Source organism: Nerophis ophidion, linkage group LG28, assembly GCF_033978795.1.
Source record: "Nerophis ophidion isolate RoL-2023_Sa linkage group LG28, RoL_Noph_v1.0, whole genome shotgun sequence".
NCBI classification, from domain to species: domain Eukaryota; kingdom Metazoa; phylum Chordata; class Actinopteri; order Syngnathiformes; family Syngnathidae; genus Nerophis; species Nerophis ophidion.
In genome coordinates, this window is record NC_084638.1 from 21097592 (window position 1) to 21113665 (window position 16074).

A 16074-nucleotide genomic window follows, 5' to 3' on the forward strand; every position below is an offset into this window, starting at 1 on the left:
ATTGGGTACAAAAGCAGCTTCCATGAAATGCTCAGTCATTCGCAAACAAGGATGGGGTGAGGGTCACCACTTCGTGAACAACTGCGTGAGCAAATTGTCCAACAGTTAAAGAACAACATTTCTCAACGAGCTATTGCAAGAAATTTAGGGATTTCACCATCTACGGTCCGTAATATCATCAAAAGGTTCAGATAATCTGGAGAAATCACTGCACGTAAGCGATTATGTTACACACCTTCGATCCCTCAGGCAGTACAGCATCAAAAACCGACATCAGTGTGTAAAGGATATCACCACATGAGCTCAGATACACTTCAGAAAACCACTGTCAGTAACTACAATTTGTCGCTACATCTGTAAATGTAAGTTAAAGGCCTACTGAAACCCACTACTACCCACCACGCAGTCTGATAATTTATATATCAATGATGAAATATTAACGTTGCAACACATGCCAATACGGCCTTTTTAGTTTACTAAATTGCAATTTTAAATTTCCCGGGAGTTTTTTCTTGAAAACGTCGCGTAATGATGACGTGTACGCTTGACGTCACGAGCTGTTAGGAATATGAGCGCTGCGCACACACACAGCTAAAAGTCGTCTGCTTTAACGGCATAATTACACAGTATTTTGGACATCTGTGTTGCTGAATCTTTTGCAATTTGTTCAATTAATATTGGAAAAGTCAAAGTTGAAAGACGGAGTTGGGAAGCTTTAGCCTTTAGCCACACAAACACACGGTGATTCCTTGTTTGAAAGTCACAGAGGTGAAACTTTACTATGGATCAGAGCGGACATGGATCCCAACCGAATGCCAACCAGCAGGTTTTGGTGTGAAAATTGTGGTTAAAAAGTAGCTTCTTACCGGATATCAGTTGAGCTTATGCCGCCCATACACCTGCCGTCGACTTCCCTGAGACACTGCGCGTCAACACCCGGCCGTGGACGTACACCTCCGACTATCAGGTACTGTTAAACTCACTAAAACACTAGCAACACAATGGAAAGATAAGGGATTTCCCAGAATTATCCTACTAAATGTGTCTAAAAACATGTGAATCCGTATCAATGTAATCGCGTTTTTATTTTTAAAATCTTTTTTTTTTTTTTTTTTCTAGTCCGTCGCTATCAATATCCTCAAACATGAATCTTTCATCCTCGCTCAAATTAATGGGGAAATTGTCGTTTTCTCGGTCTGAATAGCTGTTTTTGTTGGACGCTCCCATTATAAACAATGTGAATATGTGAGGCGCCATCAACATGTGACGTCATCGTCTGCGCCTTCCGGTAGAGGCAAGGCTTTTCTCTTAGCACCGAAAGTTGCGAACTTTATCATGAACGTTCTCTACTAAATCCTTTCAGCATTTTAGATTTTTTTCTTTGTCATGAAAAAGGGACGTTTTTGTCATGAAAAAGGGAGGTGTTTGTGGTTGGTGCACAAATTGTAAGTGTATATTGTGTTTTTTATGTTGATTTAATGAAAAAAATAAAATAAAATAAATTTAAAAAATATACATATATATATATATATATATATATATATTTTTTTTTTTAATAAAAATTTATAAAAAAAAATTCTGCCGCCCGGTACCAATCGGGCCACGGCCCGGTGGTTGGGGACCACTGGTCTAAGTCATTTCATTTGATCAAACCTTTTCTAACATTCCACACTACTAAATAAAACAAGTATGAATGATGAATGATATCGTATTGGATCAATTTCGGTATCAATACACATGATTCCTTAATGACAAAAGTATCCAATTCATTTTAGCTCAGGGGCTGCATGGAGGAAAATATGTGCACATGTGGGCCAGACTATTAAAATCATGGCATTAAAACTAAAAAACAAACACAACTTCAAATTGGTTTCTTTGTCTCACTTATGCTAAAAATAGAACAAACACATTTTGAAAATATTACAATAAAATTGTAAAAAAAAATACCGACAGGGGTAAAGTTTAGATCCATGAAGGAAATAATAAAGTGAATGATTTTTTTTATAAATGAATACATTTACATATGGATAAAAGTGGGTTTTCTTTTGTAATTTTTTTTAAAATGAATTAAGTAATGTATATGACAACCTTTTTCCAAAACACTATAGAATGTGAGATATAACAGGATAATGCATACATGTACCATTTGTTTTAAAAAATTTACTGTGAGACCCCATTTTTATGACTCGATTTTTATGACATTTTGAAAATTCCTAGTGCCAACACTGATGGAGTATTGGTGCCTGCAAAACAGCAGCAGGCGGCTGTGGGCTGCGTGCCGGTTCTAATACTAATAAAATATCATCTCGGGGGCCATAGCTCATAGATCCGGTCCGCGGGCCTTGACTATAAGAATCGTATCAGAAGTGAAAACGTTGTATCAGGACACCCAAAGACCGGGTATTAGAGTGTGTCAATACAGTCCTTCAACAAGAAGAACACATTCATTAAAGGGGAAAATTATCACAATTTCAAAAGGGTTAAAAACAATAAAAATCAGTTCCCAGTGGCATGTTGTATTTTTTGAAGTTTTTTTCAAAATTTTACCGGTCTTCGAATATCCCTAAAAAAAGCTTTAAAGTGCTTGATTTTCGCTATTTGCGATGCGACTATCCATTTCCCTGTGACGTCATACAGTGCTGCCAATGTAAACCAACAATGGCGAATAGCACAGCAAGATATAGCGACATTAGCTCGTATTCAGACTCGGATTTCAGCGGCTTAAGCGATTCAACAGATTACGCATGTATTGAAACGGATGGTTGGAGTATGAAAGTGTTGAAGAAGACACTGAAGCTATTGAGCGAATAGCTATTGACGCTATTCATAGCCATAGCATGGCCGAATAGCTGCGTTAGCATCGCCGGTAAAATGTGCGGACCAAACGATCAGGACTTTCGCATCTTGTGACACTGGAGCAACTTAAATCCGTCGATTGGTAAGTGTTTTTTTCGCATTAAATGTGGGTGCAAGGAAACGTAATATAGTTGCAAATGCATCTGCAGGTTATCCATACATCTCTGTTCCATGTCTGTCATCGCCGGTAAAATGTGGAGCCACTTTGATACATTCAACAGGGGTCTGGCGGCAGACACTTTCGCATCTTCGGGCCAGTGGTGCAACTTGAATCCCTCCCTGTTAGTGTTGTTACACCCTCCGACCACACACCAACGAGGCATGATGTCTCCAAGGTTCCAAAAAATAGTCTAAAAAACGGAAAATAACAGAGCTGAGACCCAATGTTTACAATGGGTTGAAAATGAAAATGGCGGCTGTATTACCTCGGCGACGTCACATTCTGACGTCACCCCCTCCAGAGCGATAAACAGAATTCACCCATTTAGAGTTCGGAAATCGGTTAAAAAGATATATGGTCTTTTTTCTACACCATCAAGGTATATATTGACGCTTACATAGGTCTGGTGATAATGTTCCCCTTTAATATATTATTATTATAAGCCCAAACATATATATTTTTTTATTAATAGACAAAGTTTTCGGGTATAAATCTGCTTGCAGAGCTCATGTGTCATTCCAAGACTTGGTTTCATCAGACACTCTCATGGATATTGTCTTTCAGGTCAGGATCGGAGGAGCGAGTGTGGTCGCCGACGGTTAGTGAAGACGGCAAAACAAGCCCCTACACGGAGACTGATTCCCAGGTACACACTCTTTTTTGTTTTTTTTTAATCAAGGACAGCACTTTTTTGAGCGCACTGTGCTGAACGGAAAAGCTGTGTTGCACTCGGGATGTGGGACCCAATTGCAGGGAAGCAACAGCGGGTAGGTTCTCGAAGAAGGTTTAGTCAGAATCAGAAATACTTTATCCATCCCCAAGGGCAAATTAAGATTTTCAGCACAATCCCATTCAAGATCAGACACACATTGCAGGGAGACAGAACAGCATCGCTGACGGGTCTGCAAACTTCCACCTTCCCTTATAAAAAAGGTGAGAAACAGGTGAACGCTGGGGGGTGGGGTGGGAGAAAAAAACGATTCAGTCTAAGCCTGGGCCCCTGGAGAGGGGGTCCAGACTGAGGCCAAATAAAAAAAAATAACCTCAAAGCCATAGCACACATACTGTCAGGAAAAGGTACGTCTGCCGTCTTTGTTACCCCAAGATGCAAGAACCAGCATGTTAACGGGTCAAATTACAGCTCGGCATTTCCGGATGTTGTTGATAAATGGCTTTCGCTTTGCATAGTATAGCTTTAACTTGCACTTTGAAGCATTTTAAGGGGGTCAAATTACAGCTCAAATAGGCAAAAATGACATATTTTAGGAAACTTTGCGCAGGGGTATTTTGAAGGCACGTAAAATCAAAACCGGAGCAGTAATCAAAACTTTTAATCAGAAGGGTTCAAACTCTCTCCTGTGCGAGTTTGAAGCTGAAACAACAAACAAGCTCAGAGGAGATAACGTTTGAATAAAGGTACAAAAAAAAGATGAATAAATACAAAATAAAAAGGCGGTGGCCTCTGCGGTGTTCCACACTATCGTCTGCTGGGGTGGGGGGAGCATGGCCAGAGACAGGAGCAGACCCAACAAAGCAACCAAGAGAGCAGACTCCACTCTCGGCCAGTGTCCAGTCTGCATGGATTAGGTGACCGAGGTGTCCGATACCTGCTCATTCAGCCATGAAGCCCGTCCGTCCCGGCACTCAGCGCTAGCTCGGCAGCCCTGTCTCTTCATCCGCATCTCCTCCAGTCTCTCCAAACGGACTCTGGTGTGGCAGAGACCCAGCAGCTCATCTTCATAGACAAAAGGCTCCCGGGAGGCAGATCCAGAAGTCCACAAAAATGCACAGCAGAAGTCAGGAAAGTGGCACCCCTTGTCGCAAAGTCCCCCGAACCAAAAGACAATAAAAACAAAAAACAAATGAAAACAAGAAGAAAACATCAGAAACACAAAAGGATGATACAAGTGCACAGAAAACCTGCCAAAAGCAGCAGCTATAGCGGCGCCATCTTGGGAAAAAAGCCAAAAACTGTTACGTACAGTGGGGGAAGGAGACGACAGCACGGCAGTAATCCGTTCAATAGTATTATTGAAGCTGATGATGAATGTGTGGGATGTGTATGCTACTCCAAGTGCAAAACAATGTGTAGAATTAACCATGTGAATGTTACCAGAGTTTGTTGTATGTACGTGTTGGATGAGTCCTTTGTCTAACCAAAGGGGCAAGGCAAGAAGGCGGTCTGTGGGCACGCAAGCAGTCGGGGGCTGGAGAGAAGCAAAGAGGTCCATGTCCAAGAAGGGGTCGAGGATCGTGGGAGGTAGTTCGGAATCCAGAGGGAAGTCAAGGCACACAGCTCGATCACGGCAGACACGGAAAGTACAGCGGGAGACATAATACACGGGAACAGAGAAGGCACAGAGAGAGATCAAGTATGCAGGAAGGAAGCCACAGATGGGATGCTTACTACAGGAGTGAACTATGTTCCGGCACTGGATCTTCGGGTCCGCTGGTCTTTATACTGTCTGTCTTCATTAGAGTACAGATTGCCTGCAGCTTTGCCGGCGCGTGTCCTGGGGCGTGTCCTAGCGCGCTTCCGGGTTAGGTGCCAGCCAAGCAGGCAGCAGAAGGCATGAGGGATTGCGCGTGCGGCATGACAAAAACATTTTGGAAACTCAGGATCCAAAAGTCCAAAACATAAAGAAATGTCCAAAACATGAAAACTATAACTAACTTGGAGCAGAACTCACCACAAACAACACAGCAAACAGAACTAAATAAAGCAGACACTTCAAATTGAATCGTCCTCAGTCCACACAGGTCTAAAACCTGTTGGATCCGAGGACTCAAGACAGAAATTGCGAATTGTCTGCGAAGCTTGTGTATTTTTCAAATCTAGCTTTCTTTTGTTCAAAATTCCTCACTGCACAACTTTGATCTCCATTCTAAAGTCCATTAAAACTTGAGCCTAGTCTTTTGAAATCCGCCTCTTTGGATGATGATCGCTTGAAACAGACCACAACTTGCCATCTGGGGCTGTAAATAAGAATGACACTTGTGTCTTTCACTCTGTTTATGCTAAACAGAATCCATAGAAACAAGCAACTCTCGCTCCAGAAATAGCATGTCCTGGGACGGCGTATTAAAAATGAGAGCACGCATCCCGCAATGGTCTTGAGAGATAGTATGAGAATTGTTCTGGGATGGTCCGAGCTGCCAGGATATTCCAGGCACAATGAAGTCTATTGCGGAGGAGCTTTTTGAAGTTGTCCGGCCCTGGAAAGCTTGCAGGTTTTGGAGCATTTCGGAAGAAATGGGATGTGTGTGTAGGAAAATGTACGCACATCTGCAAGTATGGAGACTTCAAACGAGACAATGAAGACACTGTGGATAGTGAGACGTGTCTTTGTCAAGTGTTAGGGCACAAAATGGAGTTTTAAAGAAAAGCTGGAGGCGGGGAACCCACACAAAGAACTGAAGTCACCGTGTCGATGGCAGAAATGACACTTCGAGCATTAACTTTAGCTACAAAAATAAATGAAGTGTTGCATCAGAACAAGCTAAGCTGCTAAATCAGAATGAACTAAAAAGAAAAGGTGCTTTCTGGTTAAATAATGTGACTAATTAAAAGACCTGGGTCGATATTCGCAAAGTCAATTAACCCAACTGTTGAGGAACAAAGGGGAATTGCACTTTTTTGGAACTTTGCCTATCGTTCACAATCGTTATGAAAGATTTTTTTTTAATGCATTCTAAATATTACATAAATGCAATCAAAAGTCCACTCACAATGGAGCCCATGGGAGCTGTTCAATTGTGCCTATAGAGCCCCTTAAAAAACATCCAAATACCTCCATTAAGGTTTTATATTCGGGCGGAAGGCACCCTGGACAAGTCGCCACCAAGAAATCGTTATTTGTTAATGCATTTTAGGCAACACTGCTTACTTCCTGAAAACTAAGTCAGGTGCCTGCGCGTACGCATCGTTTGGCTTGAAAATTGTGTTAGACAAACTACACAGACTTTGCTCCGGAGATTTTCCCTCGGAGTAAACCGAGCCAAGCACTCGGTTTAACGCCATTTTCCCTCTCTTCTCGGAATGTGTTTAAAAGCGTACTTCTGTTTTTAGATGGAGACAAGTGTGGAAAATATTGGAGACATAATATTGTCCCCACACTAAAAGTATACAGCGAAGGAGAAAACTATTTGATGTTGCTTTTATTTTTTCGATACAGCGTCCATCAGCTGCTCTGACTGAGAGTTAATGCCCCAATTAACTAATAAGTCATCGTTTATAGGATGAAACATGACAATTACATAAAAATTTGGGTTATTTAGTGTAACCATTGTACTCACAGGAAATAATCCTCAAATGCACAATAACTTTTGTGCATTCTTTGGATTCATGCGCATGAGCAGATCTCCCGTCCAAAGGCAAAACCTAGTAACTCACTTCTAGCTGATTTTGAGAAAACAAAGGAAAACCAATCTATCTTGATGCTGTCTTACAAAGATCTACAAAGTCATCAAACGTATAGATGTTTTCTTGAGCTTTCATTTTCTTGCCGATTGCCAATTAGGAAGACGAGGGATAACCAAGGACGCTCGAAGGATGAAAAAGTAAACTCAAAATTACAGCAAAAACTAGGGTAACTGGGAAAACAGGAGCAAGACAAGGAGCTAATCAAGGACATGGACATGGACGCTAGAAAGGCACGATAGACGAGACAATCTGGCAAAGGACAAACGGAGAAGTGAGCTTAAATAGGATGTGGGAGTGATGGGGAACAGGTGGAAACAATCAGGAATCAGAGATGACGTCAGACTGGTGACACAAGAGGAAGGACCCGTGGTCTGAAACAAGAGGGTAGCTTTTCAAAATAAAACACGTAAATCACAAGACAGAAAAACCAAGACAAGACTTCCCTCAGCGTGGTGTGACACAGATATTTTATCACAATCTCGGGTGGGCCCCATTCTGCGTTTGCACATTGGGCAAGAGCCGTGTACAGTGTCCAGTTTTTATTTTGACCTCCACAGTTATCTGCCCAAAAGAGTATGCAAGGGGAAGAATCAAAAAACAATACATTTGATGAAGGTGCTTGCAACGTCCTGGGCCAACCTTCCAAATATCCCCTCTTGCCATAATATCACATAATCAGGTTGACCGTCGGCCCCCATTCGTGCAAATGTCTCATTAAAGACAATAAGGCGACTGACAAAGAAGCTCCGATTGGTCCCTTGAGATACTAGGTTTTTCTCGGTTGGTAGAGTGGCCGTGCCAGCAACTTGAGGGTTGCAGGTTCGATTCCCGCTTCTGCCAACCTAGTCACTGCCGTTGTGTCCTTGGGCAAGACACTTTACCCACCTGCTTCCAGTGCCACCCACACTGGTTTGAATGTAACTTAGATATTGGGTTTCACTATGTAAAGCGCTTTGAGTGACTTGAGAAAAAAAGCGCTATATAAATATAATTCACAATTCACTTCTGTTGTATTTATGCGGTTATGTGGTAGTTGCTAGGTCCTGCCATGCGTGTAACAGCTTACTTACGGAATAAATTACAATATCGCATACACTAATGTAAAGTATATCACCTAGGAACTCCAAAATTATTATCAGCTCAGTTTAGACCAAAATTTAGTTACTGGGTTTTGCCTTTGGCATGGGAGGGATGCAGGAGGTGCATGAATTGTAATGAGCACATTTTGTACCTCTGCAAGGCTGCTTTAAAAGCTGAAATTGCGAATAACTCAAATGTATAAACCTTGAGAATAAATGGTACGTCCTCTATTGGGTTTGAGGTGTTGAATTAATATTGTCGCATAATCACCTTTTTTCCAGTAAAAAGCATTTTAAAGGGAAAGTTCCATGCAGTCTGAAGGGTTTTCCCCCATTTCTCATCAGTGATTGAAGCTCTTAGTGCCGAGTTCTGCCCTCGGAAAGTTCTTTTTTTTTCCCCCAGCCTAACTGTAAGTTAAGTGTAATGTAAGATGTTCAACTTGAAGCTGCAAGGAGCTGCAAGTGCTTGTTGTAGCCTGTCGGTCAGCGTTAGCAGATGCCCTTAAATGTGGCAACGTGATGCGTGGCCGCTCTTGCAATGACACTTGCGGTCTGGGGATGCAGAAGCAGAGTGGTTTGCAGGCACGCGGCGGCGAGCTTTTCCAGGCTCGCAGGCCCGAGAATTGGCAGCCGAGGACAAAACTCTCTCAGCCGAATTTATAAAGGAGCTGACAGATGAAGTCCTAGCAGGAATTTCTGACCTTTCTTTGCTTGGAAGTGTGTAGCTTTTAATGTAATAAGAAGAAGAAGACAAAAGGATGCTTGTTTTTTTGAATGCTACTAAGCTTTTAATCCAGGCTTTGTGAAAAACCCATAAAGTCCAGTTGTAGCCTTGAAGGGGAACATTATCACCAGACCTATGCAAGCGTCAATATATACCTTGATGTTGCAGAAAAAAGACCATGTATTTTTTTAACCGATTTCCGAACTCTAAATGGGTGAATTTTGGCAAATTAAACGCCTTTCTGTTTATCGCTCTTTTAGCGATGACGTCAGAACGTGACGTCACCGAGGTAATACAGCCGCCATTTTCATTTTCACATTACAAACACCGGGTCTCAGCTCTGTTATTTTCCGTTTTTTCGGCTATTTTTTGGAACCTTGGAGACATCATGCCTCATCGGTGTGTTGTCGGAGGGTGTAACAACACTAACAGGGAGGGATTCAAGTTGCACCACAGGCAAAAAATATACCGCCAGACCCCCATTGAATGTACCAAAGTGTCTTCACATTTGACCGGCGATGCTAAGACAGACATGGCACAGAGATGTATGGATAACCTGCAGATGCATTTGCAACGATTAAGTCAACAAAATCACAAAGGTGAGTTTTGTTGATGTTGTTGACTTATGTGCTAATCAGACATATTTGGTCGCAGCATGACTGCCAGCTAATCGATGCTAACATGCTACGCTAATCGATGCTAACATGCCATTTACGCTAGCTGTATGTACATTTGAAACTAGATACCCACATTTAATGCGAAACAAACACTTACCAATTGACGGATTTAAGTTGCTCCAGTGTCACAAGATGCGAAAGTCCTGATCGTTTGGTCCGCACATTTTACCGGCGATGCTAATAAGGCAGCCATGCTATTTGCCACTTCATTAGGTACACCCATGCTATGGCCGAATAGCGTCAATAGCTATTCGCTCAATAGCTTCAATTTCTTCTTCAATTTCGTTTTGCTATCTGCCTCCATACTCCGACCATCTGTTTCAATACATGCGTAATCTGTTGAATCGCTTAAGCCGCTGAAATCCGAGTCTGAATCCGAGCTAATGTCGCTATATCTTGCTGTGGTAACCGCCATGTTGTTTGTATTGGCAGCCCTGTATGACGTCACAGGGAAATGGACAGTGGTTTCGAAGATAGCGAAAATAAGGCACTTTAAAGCTTTATTTAGGGATATTCTGGGACCGGTAAAATTTTGAAAAGAAATTCAAAAAATACAACAAGCCACTGGGAACTGATTTTAATTGTTTTTAACCCTTTTTAAATTGTGATAATGTTCCCCTTTAACGTTAGGCAAACACATGACACCCCAAAACGTCATATAGCAGACCTGGACAAAATACGGCACATGTTAAGATTTTCAATCCAGTCCGCCTGATGTTCTACATCATTTTTTTTTTTAGACCTTTAACATCAAAACTATTGCCACTTTTGGGTGTTAAACGAGTTATTGCACACTCTGCTTTGGAAACAAAGCAGTGTGCGCGGGATTTGTTTTCAGAGCAGCCAGCCCCAAACGCGTGTCTCAGAAACATATGCGGAAGAAGATTTTTACGTGATAAAGTATCATATTGTAGGTGTTTATAACACTGTTTTGCAGTTTTTTACATTTTTTTGCGTTTTGCTTGCTATGAAAAGTAAAAGAGGGGCGACCTTCATATGTTAATATTCAGTGTTTTATTGTTCATAGTTAATATTGTAAATCCCACTTTTATTTTAATGCACATTTTGGGTGTCCCTTTCATTAAAAAACTGTAAAATTCCATTCCGTTTCTTTGAGGTGGTCTGCCATGACTTTTTTAGGACATTGAGACTTTTGGTATTAGTCTTGAAAAAAAAGGGATCCAAACACACATACTGTACAGCAAATTTTTACAGCTAAATTTGTACAAAGAATTTTGTGTACATTTTTTTCTCTCAATATGGCCCCCGAGTCAAAATATTTGCCCAGCTCTGGTCTAAAGGAAATTAATGATTACCTTTTTTTTTTCTATTAAAAATTAATTTGCGCACTGAAAAATAAATAAAATGCTTAAACAATCATGATTCCTTTTAAAATCTTACTCCCAACTTCCCACACAATGCACAAGTTCAGGGGTGTCCAAACTTTTTCTACTGAGGGCTGAACACATGCGGCTACAGGTCTACAGTGCATCAGGAAGGTATTCACAGCACTTGCCAGTTTCCACATTTTGTTATGTTACAGCCTTCTAAAATGGAATAAATTAACGTTGTCAAAATTCTACACACAATACCCAACAATGACAATGTGAAATGTTCTGGAGGACCTCCAGAAAGACAACCATCTCTGCAGCAAACCACAAATCAAGGCCTACATGGTAAGGTGGCCAGATGGAATCCATTTCTTAGTAAAACGTTTGCCAAAATGCACCTGGAACACTTACACAATTATCTGATCTGATAAGGCAAAGATTTAACTCTTTGGCGTGAATGCTAGGCGTCATGTTTGGAGGAAACCAGGCACCGCTCATCACCAGACCAATACCATCCCTACAGTGAAGCATGGTGGTGGAAGCATCATGCTGTGTGGTTCTTTTTCACCTGCAGGAACTGAGAGACTAGTCAGGATAGACGGAAAGATGAATGCAGCAACGTACCGAGACATACGTTTCTCATCCAACCTGATGAAGCTTGTGAGGTGCTGCAAAGAGGAATGGGCGAAACTGTCCAAAGATAGGTGTGCCAAGCTTGTGGCGTCGTATTTAATGTAAAAATATTTGAGGCTTTAATTGCTGCCAAAGATACATCAACAAAGTATTAATCAAATGCTGTGAGTACTTGGGATTTTTTTGTTTTTATAAATTTGTAAAAAATAAAATAAAAAATGACATTGACATTATAGGCTATTGTGTGTAGAATTTTTAATTCATAAGACTGTAACATAACAAAATAGCGAAAAAGTAAAGCACTGTAAATAATTTCTGGATGCATGTGTATATATACATATATATATATGTATATATATATATATATATATATATATATATATATATATATATATATATATATATATATATATATACAAAGTTACTTTTTTATTTGTTTTTACGCTTTTTTTATTTGTGCGTTGTTTTACAAATATTTATTTTATGTCAAAACCACAAAATATGCAATATTTTCTTCAAAAGGATTTTTAAAGTGGATTATTTGATGTGAAGTTATCGGAGCCTTGAACAAGTCAATGAGAAAGACGTTGCCTGGAGGACACGAGATCCACAGTTTCCAAAAACAATTTAAAACATGGACTCGTCAGACCACAGAACATTTTTCCACTTTGCATCAGTCTATCTTAGATGAGCCCAGTGAATCCGGCGGCGTTTCTGGGTGTTGTTGACAAACGGCTTTCTCTTTGCAGAGTAGAGTTTTAACTTGCACTTACAGGTGTCGCGACAAACTGTAGTTACTGACAGTGGTTTTCTGAAGTTTTACTGAGCCCATGTGGCGATATCCTTTACACGGTGATGTCGCTTTTTAATGCAGTACCACGTGAGGACCGTGATATCATTGCTTTCGTGCAGTGATTTCTCCAGATTCTGTGAACTTTTTGATATTTCAGACATTAGATGGTGAAATATCTAAATTCCTTGCAGTAGCTCGTTGAGAAATGTTGTTCTTTGAACTTTTGGACAATTTGCTCACGCATTCGTTCGCAAAGTGGTGACCCTGCCCACATCGTTGTCTGTGGATAACTGAGCATTTAATCGAAGCTGCTTTTATACCCAATCATTGTACACACCTGTTCCCAATTAGCCTGTTAACAAGTGTTTGATGAGCATTCCTCAACTTTCTCAGTCTTTTTTGCCGCTTATGCCAGCCTTTTTGAAACAATTCCAAATGAGCTAATATTTGCAAAAAATAACAAAGTTTACCAGTTCGAACGTTATATATTTTGTCTTTGAAGTCTAGTCAATTGAATATAGGTTGAAAAGGATTTGCAAATCAGTGTGTTCTGTTTTTATTTACGATTTACACAACGTGCCAACTTCACTGGTTTTGGGGTTTGTACATACCAAAGCAAACATGTTGGCACTATTAAGTTTTTGCAAAGATGAAGCAAAGTTACCCAAGGGGGGGCGGAGATGAACGCAAATGATCTCCTCAGGGTTACATGGTGTTGCCAGATCGTGTTGACAGGAAGCTGACAGGAACCTTCACCACTTTGTTTGCCCCCTAATCCCGCCAAAAATGGGCGCTCTCAGCAGGGGGGCGGCCATGTCCAGGAGATTTATATCAGCTCCTTGTTGTCAAGGATTAATGCCAGATTCTTGTTTTTGGACCGCAGTACAAAGAAGCTTTCTGTCCATGTTCATTTAGACAGAAAGAGAAGGTTGTGACTCATGCCAACTAAACCTGGAACTTCATCCATTCATCTTTCGGTCTCCTCACCTCATTAACGCCGCTTAAATTCGCTGGCTCAGTCCCAGATTCTCCAGAACCCAGACCATGCAACCCATTTGCAAAATGAGAATAATAATGAAGGGAGAAGTCCTGCACAGCAATCCAAGGAACATTCCAGACCTGGATTCCAACCCGCTACAAAGCAGGAAGATTTACTCCCGCTTTTAGCCAAGACTATAAATGTTTAATCCCGACAATATCTTATCTTAGCACATTCCCTCCATAGTAACCTTATCTTGTTTAGCACAACACCTCGGGTCCTAGCGCATAATCCCGACTGCGATGCTGAGACGGGACATCTGTCAGCTGGAGTTCGGAAGTAACTCGGTCCCCCCAAGTCCCACTTTTTATATCATTGGTGTCAAAAGTGCGGCCTGTAGCCAACTTTTTAACGTTTTGATTGTTAGCATGCTCGCTTTTTTTGTGCTATTTGTGCATGTATACACCTTTGTGTCAAATATTTTGACACTTAACGAATTACACTTGTGAGCATGCTTTGTCTTGCTGAAATAAGCAGGGGCGTCCACGATAATGTTGCTTGGATGGCAACATATGTTGCTCCAAAACCTGTATGTACCTTTCAGCATTAATGGGGCCTTCACAGATGTGTAAGGTACCTAATACAACATGTATGCTATCTTTATTTATATTTATTTATTTTTTTATTAATTTATACCCGCAACCCCAAAAGAGACAAGCGGTAGAAAATGGATGTATGGATGGATGCATGGATTTATGGATATCTTTATTTGTAGGTATACACCTCAGTCATATTTTGGTATTTGATGTATGTTAATGTTAGCATGATAGCATTTTAAACATTGGTACTGTCATTTCTTGGTGATCATGTTTTGTTTAGTTGTGTTAGTTTACTTCAAGACTCCATTAGTTCCTGTTTTTTCACTCCATTGTTTTGTTTCCATGCCAACCCATTAGTTTTCACCTGTCCCCAAGTCACACATCTGTTTCAGTAATCATGTAACTATTATTTAAACCGAAAGTTGCCGGGAAGTCAGCCTGGCGACTTTACCACTGATGCTTCTTGCCATGCCATGTAAGTTTTTGTTTCTTCATGCCACAGTTATCGAGTTTTGTTTCATGTTCATAGTTTCTGCCTTTGTGGAAATTTTTGATCATTAGCCAAGTTTTTGTACTTCCGCCTTGTGCGCGCCTTTTGTTCCTTTTTTTATAGCATTTAATAAATATGTCCTTACCTTTACGCCTTGCCCACACCAACTTTCCTTTGCATTCCGGAAAAACAAATCTCAAAGTCCACGTTATGACAGGTACCTGATGCATGCTTATGCTTTCATGTTAAAAATTTTCAGGTACACGCCACAGAGTAATATACTTTGGTACTTGACACAAGCTACAGTTAACACGACATGCTACCATGAGCATGCCAGCTTTTTTAGCTAATTTATCAGGTCATTTATTTTGGTATTTCACTAATACAAACTGTAAGCAGGCTAAAATGATAACTGTAACATGACTCAAGACTCTAAGTATATTCCTCTGAGGTGTGTAACTAAAAAATTGTTTTTAAAATTTGAACATGCAAACATTAGCATGCATCCAGCACCAAAATATGACTGAGGTGTATACCTACAAAATTAGCTAAAACACTAGGCTAGCATTATAACGATAGCAAGCTGACATGTTAACAATAGCATGCTTACAGTTTGCAAAATATAAGACACTGAGGTGTATACCTGCAAAATTAGCTAAAACCGCTAGCATACTAACTGTAACATGTGTCAAGTATTTTTTTTGTTGCTAATTTTGCTTGTTTTTTAATGATCCTTGTGAGCATGCTAATGTTAGTATGCTACCTTTATTTGTAGGCATACACCTCATTCATATTTCAATATTTAATGCATGTTAATGTTAGCATGTTAGTTTGCTTGTTCACATTTCAAAAACATTTTTCAGGTACACACCACAGAGTAATGTATGATGGTAATTGACACAAGTTACAGTTAACATTACATGCTAACAAGACAAGTGTCCTACATTTCTCTTTTTTTTAAGTAAATCTGAACAGCCGATATAGGCATCTACATCAACTATATGATTTGCCGGAGAAGCTGGACAGGACAAAAAAAAACATGATATGCTAAGATTAGCATGGTAGCTTTTTTAGCGAATTTACCAGGTATACACCTTTGATTTATTTCGGTATTTCACAAAATTGGCTAAAGAAAATAGGCTAGCATTTTAACGATAGCATATTAACATGTCGTACATTTTGTTATTTCATTATTACAGACTGTAAGCAAGCTAAAATGCTAACTAACATGGCTCAAGTACCTAAATATATTACCCCGAGGTTGTGTACCTGAAAAATGTGTTTAAAATGTGAAAATGCGAGTGCTAGCGTGCATCAGGCACCAAAACAT

At 40.3% G+C, this 16074-nt stretch overlaps 1 protein-coding gene across 3 annotated transcripts in view; it reads left to right on the forward strand.

The window, feature by feature from the left end:
* pdlim4 (PDZ and LIM domain 4) overlaps positions 1 to 16074 on the forward strand; it is a 182917-nt gene that overhangs the window by 124550 nt on the left and 42293 nt on the right. For all 3 annotated transcript variants that reach the window (XM_061890583.1, XM_061890582.1, XM_061890581.1), the window contains exon 3: positions 3581 to 3662. In XM_061890583.1, the coding sequence (XP_061746567.1) occupies positions 3581 to 3662 (82 nt within the window). The remainder of the gene's footprint in view (positions 1 to 3580; positions 3663 to 16074) is intronic.